At 34.8% G+C, this 11,275-nt stretch overlaps 1 protein-coding gene and 1 pseudogene across 1 annotated transcript; one reads left to right on the top strand and one right to left on the bottom strand.

The window, feature by feature from the left end:
• Nucleotides 1-4,924: 4,924 nt before the first annotated feature.
• On the top strand, nucleotides 4,925-5,542 carry LOC107876886 (annotated as a pseudogene).
• A 592-nt stretch (nucleotides 5,543-6,134) lies between these two features.
• On the bottom strand, nucleotides 6,135-8,947 carry LOC107877382 (seipin-2-like). The gene is made up of 2 exons (XM_016724036.2): nucleotides 7,829-8,947; nucleotides 6,135-6,901 (listed from the first exon to the last, which is right to left on the bottom strand). Exons 1-2 carry the CDS (start codon nucleotides 8,741-8,743, stop codon nucleotides 6,416-6,418), a joined length of 1,401 nt encoding a protein of 466 aa, XP_016579522.2. The 5' UTR covers nucleotides 8,744-8,947; the 3' UTR covers nucleotides 6,135-6,415.
• Between the last annotated feature and the right edge of the window lie 2,328 nt (nucleotides 8,948-11,275).

The raw sequence follows: 11,275 nt of genomic DNA, 5'->3' as shown, positions 1-11,275 counted from the left end.
TTTTCTCATCCCCCGCCCCCACCACGGCCCCACGCCCCAACCCCTCGGACATGACCCTATCCAACCATTACCGCCCACAGCCACAACTACACGAAAGTCTAAGAATATATAAAGATATAAACGATGGTATTAGCAAAGCAGCAGCAAGAAATACAAGGCTCACACAAATTCAAAGGAATAATCCAGGAACAAAAGTAAACTCAACTAGAGAGCAAACACCACTGAACTCAACACCCACAGCCCCAAAAACAGATTCCCAAGCCGATAACCCAATCCAAAGCAGTGCAAGAAACTACCACAGCAACAGCAACAACAGACAACAGACAATATCAACAAATCCAAGGCAAGTCAAGGTACAGGGGCTACTACTAGCATAATACGAAGAATGAAATAACAAAGGTCAGAAGTCACCGGGTTACGCTTGTAAACCAAGCCGAAAACCAAAGCCCAGCGTTGACCGGGTTCCGGGGGATTCCGGTGCTGAGATGGAGTTGCGGCTGCTGGAGACCGAGGGAACTGGTCGTCGTTTGGATGCTGCGGCTGCTGGAGACCGAGGGAACTGGTCGTCATTTGGATGCTGCGGCTGCTGGCGACCGAGCGGCGGGTGCAGGCGGAACTGCGGCTGGAGATCGAGCTTCGGCTGTTGGAGACCGAATCGGCGGCTGGAGAGAGCGACGGCTGGCTGGAGACCGAGGTGTGAGGGGGGGCTGTTGTATCCCGCCGGCGCCGAAGGGCGGGGGGGTATAGACGGAGAGGGGGGGTGTGAACTGGAGGTCGGCGCCGGGGACCGGAGGTCGGGTCGGGTCGGCGCCGGGGACCGGGGACCGGGGACCGGAAGTCAGGGCCGGAGGTCGGGTCGGGTCGGCGACGGCGACGGGCGCCGGGGGCCAGGGACCGGAACGCGAGAGAGAGAGAGAGAGGGTAGGGAGAGAGAGAGAGCCGTTAGGGAGAGAGAGAAGGTAGGGAGAGATATCTCAGCATAAGAATTTTGATAACTTTTGGAATTAGGAGAGAAATCAAGACTTTTTAATGAAGGACTCCAAAAATTTTAGCATTTAACAAAAACTAAACACACAAAGAAGCAAGAAAAATTGTTTAAACTTCATGTAAATCTAAATTGGTGTAGGATTGGGTCATGTAAATCCAAATTTGGGTAGAATTGGTCAAATCATATAACTGCAATCTTAATTTTTCAATTTTTATTAAGGTAGATTTTCACTATTACAAACAGGTAGGGTTGATGCTACTTAATTTTTCACCTGTAAAGACGAATTATATGGCTCTACAAAATTAAGAAAATTGTAGATTTCTCAAGTGTCAAGCTTATACTTGTACTTGTGACAATGGAGGAACAAGGAAGACGACTTTTTCGAGAAAAAATATGAGCCCATGATTGGTGTGGAAGTACATCAGTTAGACTTATACGTGGTATCGCGGATCTTCATAGAGTTTGTGGAAACATCCACATTGTTCTTCGGTTGATGTGATTAAATGTATTGAAATGCTCATCTAAAAATTAGATTAAAAAATATTTTGATCAGTCATATTGAAACTCTCAAAATATCTACCAATATATGAGACAAACATCCATCCTTAGACCTTAGTATATTTTTATTTTTCATGTTTGGCTGGTTCGCTTCACAATATTTTAATTTGACTAATTTTTCAAGTTAAATTGAATTAGATAATTTTAATATTTAAAATTTAGATATAATACTATAAGTTGCAGCCATTCTCATATCAATATATATATATATATATATATATATATATGATGAATAAATACATCTTAAATTGTTGGTCAAATTTTATATACTTTGGAAAAGGTTAAACTTTAAAAAACATGATACATTCATATATTTCAATATGAATGTATGAATGCTGCAATATTTCATTCATCCTCGACGACAACAACCCAAGGAGCTGCATCATTTGATCCAATAATATCATTGAGCTCTTCAACTTCAATTGTCTCTTTTGGGACAATTGGATTATCATCTTTCCCTCTCTTTCTTTTCACTCGACAAAGTACGTAATTATCTTTGTTATATTCCTGAAATACATTTAAAAAAAAAAAAGGGTCAACTATTATTATACTACTGCTAATCATGCAAAAAAGAGGAGGAAAAGAGAAACAACTATGGTGAAATTTTGATATAAATCTCAAAATATAGAGTGATAATTTTGAAGACAAAGTAGTGAGGTGGATTTGATTGTGTTGATTTAGAATTTTATAATGACTAATTTTATAAATAGGCATAGTCATAAGCCTTTATTTGGATATGAGATCTGCATCTAAATAGTTCAGAACTTAGGCTATTAAGTTCATTTGTTTTTATTAAGATTTAAGCACTTAATTGATTTGAATACGTCTTGATCCAAGTACCATAATGTATCAAGTATATACGCCTTCTCCAGCTCAACAGCTCGCAAAGGCAGGACATATAATGACAACTCTTCTACGACAATGTGGTTCACGGATGAAGGGGTCCTTAGGAAATTCGGAAATATCCATATACACTTATCTGGTTCGATCTAGGATTTCCAGTCATCATCATTAATGTACTCAATAATTTTAATATCAATATCATTCCATCCTTAATCATCAACTCATCACCGTCCACTAACCACTCCTGCCATCGCAACCACCACCATCATTATTATCATCGTCAACCCCCAATCACCTCTCAATCACAACCATTACTAGCAATCAACACTGTTGTTAACCGTTATTGTTAGGCGTCATCACAATTATCACCTACATCATTATAATTATGTCTATTATCATCACCGCCGCCACCGATGACACCACCACCACCACCACTATCCATCATTACCATTACTGTGGTCAGTCTTTAGCTAGTACCAACCAATTTCACCATCACAACTATCCGTCCACCAACATATCATCAATCACCATACACTAGTCAACCTTCAGCACCACTACCGTCATTGTCGTTGTCGCCACCTCCACTATCACTATCAGCCACTACCACCATTGCGTTAATCCTTACTGTCGGTTAACTTACCCACAACTAGCACAATCGCCAACTATCACCACCACATGGTCAACTACTACACATTCTTCAACATCAATATCGCCAACTACTAACATTAACCAACTTCACCATCACAACCAACACTACCACTACCAATCGCCACCATCATGATAGTCACTATAATATCAACCACATCCACTATCACAACTATTACCACGACGATTACTTGTCACTAACAATGTCAATCATTACCACCACCAACATCACTATATACCATCTTCACCATTAATAGCAAACATAAATATTTTATTTTTTGCAAATAGATAAATTATGCACATTCAGATATTGAAAATAACTCATCTTAATCATTCAGCGATCATATCTAGAGATAACATCGAAACAAGTCCTAAGACAGACGCCACCTTACCTAATTTAGCTCCAAAATATTGATTAATTAAACATCACGAGTCTTTGGGTACAAAATTGCCTTTTTTAGAGAGCCTTTACCCGTATCTTTGTCAGGGAGCCTTGTGTAGAATTCTAGGTATGAATCTAGATTTACTCGATCCCAATATACGAATCTGAACATCTAGTTGGAAGCGAAAGAAGGAAATCATAAACAAATCAAAATCGACCACAAAGGATGTGGTGGGATAGATAGCATAAGGAGCTCATATTTTGAGTGTTGATATGCGAATTTAGAGTGCATATCACCACATATGTTAATCTAAATTTTCACTAAGGTAATTCAAAGCTTCAACATATAAAAAATTACTAAATACACTAAGAAGCCCAGAATTAAGAATCAACATATGTAGATACGCATGCCAGCTAAGGGAGTTTAGATAAATCCCTTGAGCCTATCTCCACTATCAAGAACGTACCAAATACCGAATAATTATATCAAAAACAAAAACAAAAAAATCAAAATTATGATGGTGAACTTACATGAAAACGTTGACGCAAGTGTTTTTTGACATCATCACAAATAGAATATTCCTTCATAAGCCATTGTCCATCATGTAGTGGTAACCCTGGATTTTGGTACCTTAAACTTCTTTTGTATCCCAATATTGAACCTTTTTCACTACACACTGCCTTCCCTTTGTCTTGTGATTTCCATGAACCTTCTCCAACACTTCTAATATACCTTGTATTACCTGTCTTTTTCTTCTTCAACTCTGTAAAAAAATACAATGTCCTATCTTTTTTACCCTTAAAAATATCCCATGGTTCTATAGTATATAGATCTTTACGTACGATAGGAACTAATTTTGAAAAAGGTTTATTTATAACATAGTGTATAAGATATTTTATCAATTCTCTATCAGTTGGATGGAATCGAAATCCCTCTGTATGTGCTGAATTTTCCTTATTTTCTTGTACTTCCCCGGACCCTGCGCATAGCAGGAGCTTTAATGCACCGGACTGCCCACCGGACTGCCCTTTTGATTTGACATAGTCCATTTTTGGTACAAGGTTGTTGGAAGGATAATATTTTTTTTCGTTTGGGTGGTGTGTTTTTTGATACCATGTTGACTGTGTATTTATACTTGAAGTGAGTTGTCTATATTTGGCAAAATGTGTTGTGTTCGGACTGAGAATATAATTAATTTTGTACCTGTTTGGTTTAGGTAAATTTAGTTTGTGTTGTGTTATAATTTGAAGAGGACTAGGAGAATCCAAAAAGGAAGGGTACTTAGTGCTAAAAACCGCTTCTTGATAATCGGCAATTATTATATAATATAATATATAAATGGTAAAATCATTATGTAACCTAATTTTGTACTTGTGTTATAATTTGGACAGGACCAGGAGAAACCCAAAAAGAAGGTAACCAAATTTGTATAGGATTGGATTTATAGTTAAGCTGGATTTTCATAATAGGGGCGATACTAATTATTTTCTTGTGGAAAGTCAATTATATGGCTCTACGAAGTGTAAAGCTTGTACTTGTTGGCGATGGAGGAACTGGGAAGACGACTTTTGTGCAAAAGGCATCTCAATAGTGATTTCGAGAAAAAATAGGAACCCACGATTGGTGTGGAGGTATATTCATTAGATCGACTTCTTCACAAATCGCGGGAAAATTCAGTTTAATTGTTGGGATACAGCGGGACAAGAGAAGTTCGGAGGTCTTCGCGAATATGGTTACTAAATCATGTTTGATGTTACATCCCGGCTGACCTACCAGAATGTCCGCACATGGTATTGCGATCTTACTGGAGTTTGTGGTAACATCCCCATTGTTCTTTGTGGAAACAAAGTTGATGTCAAGAATAGGCAGGTTAGGGCAAGGGATGTTAAAGTTCCACAAGAAGAAGAATTTACAGTAATATGAGATTTCGGGGAAGAGTAACTATAATTTTGAGTTGCCTTTTTTGTTCCTCGCTAGAATGCTTGTTGGAGACGCTATGTCGCCTGCCCTCGCGCCTCCACTAGTAGAAATCGACTTAGCTGCACAGAAACTGCACGAGCAAGAGCTCTTGCGCGCTGCCGCTTACCCACTTCCGGATGAGGGTGATGGATCAATGCTTGAATAGAAGGCCTTTTTTTGTTTATAGTTCTTAAATTTTCTATATTAGGTTGAGTTTATTGCTTCCTAGTAAAATATAAGATGGGGTATTATATTGAGTTGTTTGTCTGTTTGTCCTTGTGTTATATTTTGATCCCTTGTGTAAGCGTGCACTTTGTTGAGTTCAATATTTTAGTTCAAATCTTGTGAATATTAATGTCTTGAAGTTCAGCTTTTTCAATGTCAGAATGTTATTCTTTAATTCGATTTTCTTAGTGCAAAACTTCTAGATGTCGTGTCTCAAAGTTTATTTTTTCAGTTCCAATCTTTAGGATATTATGTACTTGAATTCAATTTTTTCAGTTCAAAACTTCAGGAGATTGTGTCCTTAAATTTAATATTTTAGTTCAAATATTTATAATATGTCAAGTATTACTTGAGGGCATACTTGGATCAAATTCTAAGCCGTGGTTAAATATATATGAATCGGTAATTATCAGGAAAGAATTTGAATTTATTTTATATACTAGTTTCTTTTAGGCCAGCAACGCACACTTTCACGGGCAAGCCACTAGCTTGCGTCCATGCCATAACATATGTAAATTGCATCATCAAAAAGATTAAACTATTAAGAACATTCATATATTTATTTTAAGTCTGCTACAATATTATCATTCATCCTTGACAACAAGAAACACAAGGAGATGCAACAACAACAATAAGCCTAATAATATCAAGATGCTACATGCATTTCTTGAATAATAAATTATACTACTAATAACGTCCAATAAGATCTGCTTACCAACAGCAACAACAACAACAACGTGCCCAAAATATGAGGGTATGATGTGCGCAAATTTTATCAGAGCTGGCTGTTTCCGATAGATGATAAGATCTGCGCTTACCATGAAATTTTATTCTTCTGGACATTTTTCTTAGCACCGATAACAGCCATAAACCTTCTCCCCGGCAGAATCACACTCCGGCAAAATATCAAAGCAAAACTTAGTTGACTCAGAAACACCAAAATCCCAATCCACACAAAAACAGTTCTTCTCCAAATCCAAATAATTCTTTTAATTTGTGGCAACTCCGTTTCGACATGTAATGTTGCTGCATAAATTTCTGGTATACCTGCACCTTGTGGTTGATACTCAGCTCTTTTTTCAATAACAACCTTAAAACATTCTGTTGGTTCAAAACCTTCTGTGAAATCATTTATGACGAGTTTAAGGTTTTGTACTTCGTATTGAAAACCAGTGACTAGTGGAATTGATTTTATTGCTGTTTCTACTAATCTGATTGGTTGGCTTTTGAACTTCAACATGGTTGGATAACTTGAGGTTGCTGTCACTTTGCCATTTGCTGATAAGCAGTCCACCCTTACCTTTAAAGACAAAACTTAGTAGCATAAAGTGTGAGGAATAAGGGTTATTAATTTCACGTATAGTTACTAAACTTTAAGAATTAGTTTCACGTATAGTACAATAAGTATCTAATAATAGTATAGTCATGAGAAAATAAAAGTAATTAGACTTTATCCACTATAATATTGAAATAGAAGAACTTTATTCGTTGTAATGATATAGTTACATTGATAGCTAGGTAGGTTTTATCGTTACGGTAAATAAACATAATAATTCTACTTTATAATGGATATTTGTGTTGCTCGAACCCTTCAAAATTCCTACAGAGTCAGTACTGATGCGACGTGATTTGAGTATGGAATCCACATTGGTTTTGATCAATTTATTTTGGATGCTTTGAATAATTCTAGATGTATAAATTGATTTGAGTATTATATATATGGATATAAAGTATTAAGATGATGTACTTACACGAGATATTTTATGAATAAAATATTAGGTTTATATAAAGAATTAAATTCTATTGTTTTAGTTCAATAACTTGAATTAGTCGAAGTATACACTCATATGTATGTTTTGATATACATTTATTGGAGTATTGTATCACTCGTCTCCGCATTCGAATTCATACCCCTGAATCCTAAAGATTATGTGATGAAGAACCTTAACTTCTAGATCCACAATTGAGTATAAACAATATAGGTTGGTACAATTCAGTTACTTTAACGTGAAAAAAATAAATTTTATGGCTTTACTGTTATGGTGGTTACATTACTGAGTGACTTACTTTTACAATAAATAATGTTCAATTACTTTAACGTGACAACATAACAAGTTTATGACTTTACTAGTGGATAAAACCAATGAAAATTCGTAAAATTAACTCAAAAAAATCATAATATTCTTGTAAAAACATAAAAACTAAGCAACTTTTAAATAATATATACCTGGAAAATCCCAAGCTTCCTGTTGTACTCAGATTCAGGCAAAGTTAATGAAACAGTAAGCTGCAACTTGTGATTATATGGTATGGGCCTGTCTTCAATAATGGGCTTTGAAATCAATGGAGTAGAAAGCCCATCAGGACCAAGTGGTGCAAAAGCAACTGGGCTAGTTTTTGTGTAATCAAAATTCAAGGCCTTTGTAGACTCAATTGGTTCTTCCAACAAATGTCTCATAGTAAGCCCACTAACCACAAAGCCCATAACCAACAGCCCAACTAGCACAAAACAAACATATGCAGCCCAAAACAAAGCCCAGCAGAATCTTACTGTCAACTTTAACAAAGATTTTTGGGCCTTAATTTGGCTGAATACAAATGACATTATTGTCAACCAAGATTTTGTACCAATATTCATTAGTTGCTTTTTAAAGTTCTTTTTAGCTAATGTTAGTGTATTAAATGGTAATGTCAATACCATTATCCAAAAATTCATCAGGAAAATTGGGAATGTGAAAAGTTTTACCAATAGACTCATTTGAATCCCGAAAAGTTTTAGCATCATTAGTGCTAAAAATCCAGTAAAATTGAACGATAGCTCGTTACCAAAATGTTGTTTACTTGACTCCATTGTAGTGTCCCTAGAGGTTCCACATGAAAATGTCTCGTCCATAAGGACTGATTTGCCTTTGTTTCTCTTTTTTTCGCGAGCGCTCACCTCATTGGTCCATGAGCTTAAGCTATCGCTTGAAAATGCTCGTTGAGATTTTCGACGCATTAAGACCTTTTCAGCTCCAAGTAGCAAAGAATACATCACAAAATTTGGTGATTTTTTGTGCTCTTTGCTATTGAATTCAATAAAATTATCACCAACATCTTCAATGCCAACAGCATTTTCACTAATTTTTGCTTGTTCATCCATGGATGTGATGGCAAAAGATTAATTCAAGATTTGGATGGTGAAAAATTAAAAGACAGAGGTGACAAAGAGGGACTTCCCTGTGAAAATTGTTAATGAAGGCAATGGGCTTATTAAATAAGGAAGAAATTAGTATTTTTTTATTTTCTTGGAATGCTAAAACAATGGAGGGTTCAGATTGGTAAGAACCATTGTTGCGTTAGCCAATACTCTCTCCCTCCCAAATTAGTTTTGCATTTATGTTATCGAGAGTCAAATTATTTTTTCATCATATACTCCCTTCATCTTAAATTGAGATGACATATTCATTAAGAAAAATAGTTAATAACATATTTAATTTACCATAATAATCTTATTAAATGATGTTTACATTTTAATATGAAGAAAAAATAATTAATGTAAAGGTAAACATGAAAAAAAATTTGTCTCTTTTTGATTAATAAAAAAAGACAAGTAAAATGAGAAATCAAATTAAAAAATTTAGGACGGAGGGAATATTTAAAAAAATTAAACTTATAGCAATTTTTATGTAGTTTTCAAATATTTAAGTTGTAGTTTTGAAATTGTAATTTAATCTAATCTAGTTTCATTCTTAAAATTAGTTAAATTAATTCTCAAAAAGCGAGACATGATAAATATTTTAAAACCAACTAAGTAGCATATAAGAAAATAGAATTGGTTGCGTTGTCATATTATGACTGTATTTTCAGCTCAACTTTCATTGTCATGGCTTCAGGATAATTTATGCTGCAGTGTACACACATATCAACATTTCTTCTTATTTCCCTCTAAAATCCAAAAATTAAATGGGAAAAAAGTAATAAAATTTAAAGAAAGAAGAACTACTAGGTTAATATTTCGTCAAAAGGTTTAGGTAACACAATTTAATTAAAAAAATTGAGAGAAGATTGCTTGAGATGGTCCGGACATGTTTTGTGTCATGAGGAGGAAAACGATTCATACAAATGATGTACTAGTTAAAATAAGATTTTAGTCTTGTTTGGGGAGTTTTATTATTATTAATAATACTAATAATATTACATTCATTTATTTATATTTAACTTATTTTTACTATTATTTTCATAATTTGGCCGATAAGTTTAATGACATGAGCTGGGAGCCTAACAACAAGTTAACACAATATATTTAGTTCGATCTCACAAATAGAGTCGGACAAGTTACACACAAACCATATCCCTATCTTTTGTTGGGTAAAACTTAAATAAAACACTCACGATAATTATTTAAGATTGAGACATAAATCTCGTTATACCTTCTTCTTCTTCTTCTTATTATTATTATTATTATTATTACTATTATAATAGAATATAGTCCAAAATGACAGACGTTTTATGGCATGGGCACACACACCCAGAGAAACTGTAACTCTCCACATTTCAAGTTTCTTTTTTATTTTGGCAAAATGGGGATCCGTATCTGCCTCATAAAATAATTAAAGGATACAAAATTTAACAGGAGAAGAATATTAACTTGCATTAAATTTTATTAGAAATATAACAGAGTAACTAAGGATGCAGAAAAAGGAACGGGTAATGCCGTCACCTTAATTTTCACAAAAAAAAATATGGAAGTTACATATTTGACTGCTCGGCTAAAAATTTTACTACATCTATAACCTAAATAGCATAACTGGCTATATATGTTAATGTCCCAAAAATTCGCTCAATTTCTATTCATCACTCATCTTATATAAGTACCATCAAAGGTTTCCGTGAATTATCATGGCATGATATATGTTCCATCATTTTTAATTCGAAAAAGGGTCAAAAATATCTTTAAGTTATTCGAAATGGAGCAAAAATAATTTTCGTTAGTTTTATGGCTTAAAAATACCCCTCCATTAATTTTTTTGTTCAAAATTACCCTTCTATTAAACTTTTGGCTCAAAATTACCTCTCTCTCTAACTGTTGGACACCAAGCATGCCACATGGACAAAAAACACCACTTGAATAGTCCACATCAACATTCAAATGAAAAATTCTTCATTTAATTCACTAGCACACTTAATAATCATAAAATCCGACCCAACCCAAGCTCCTTTTTAGAGATTAAAGATATAGAAAAATTAAAGTTTGAATACAAGCAACTGCGTTCAAACTCCAAATAAAGGTTGAATTTTACAATATGTGATTCATATTGTCACACCCAAATTTTTAACCAAAAAAATTTATTTTAAAGTTTCGAAAGAGTTTTATTATTAAAGAGACAAAAGATGAAAATTTGTTCAGAAAAGGACTTTTATATTCAACACTCAGAGTTGTCTCTTGGCATAAATCGGGTGTGCCAAGTTACCTTTGGAAATCCTTTTTCAAAACGATTTTGACTCTAAAACTGATCCGTGAACAGGAATTCCGGCTAATAAATTTTGTTGACCGAGGGGAAGGTGTTAGGCACCCCTCGATCCCGTGGTTCGACCACGGTCGCTTGGTGGAGCGTATTGGTTAATTTGACATTACGAATGTAGAAAACACACAAAAACACAAAAAACAATCAATCAAACACACAAAATAAAA

This window comes from Capsicum annuum, chromosome 7 (assembly GCF_002878395.1).
Source record: "Capsicum annuum cultivar UCD-10X-F1 chromosome 7, UCD10Xv1.1, whole genome shotgun sequence".
In the NCBI taxonomy this organism is placed as follows: domain Eukaryota; kingdom Viridiplantae; phylum Streptophyta; class Magnoliopsida; order Solanales; family Solanaceae; genus Capsicum; species Capsicum annuum.
The sequence above is the reverse complement of the archived record's forward strand: the minus strand, read 5'-3'. Positions and strand labels throughout refer to the sequence as shown.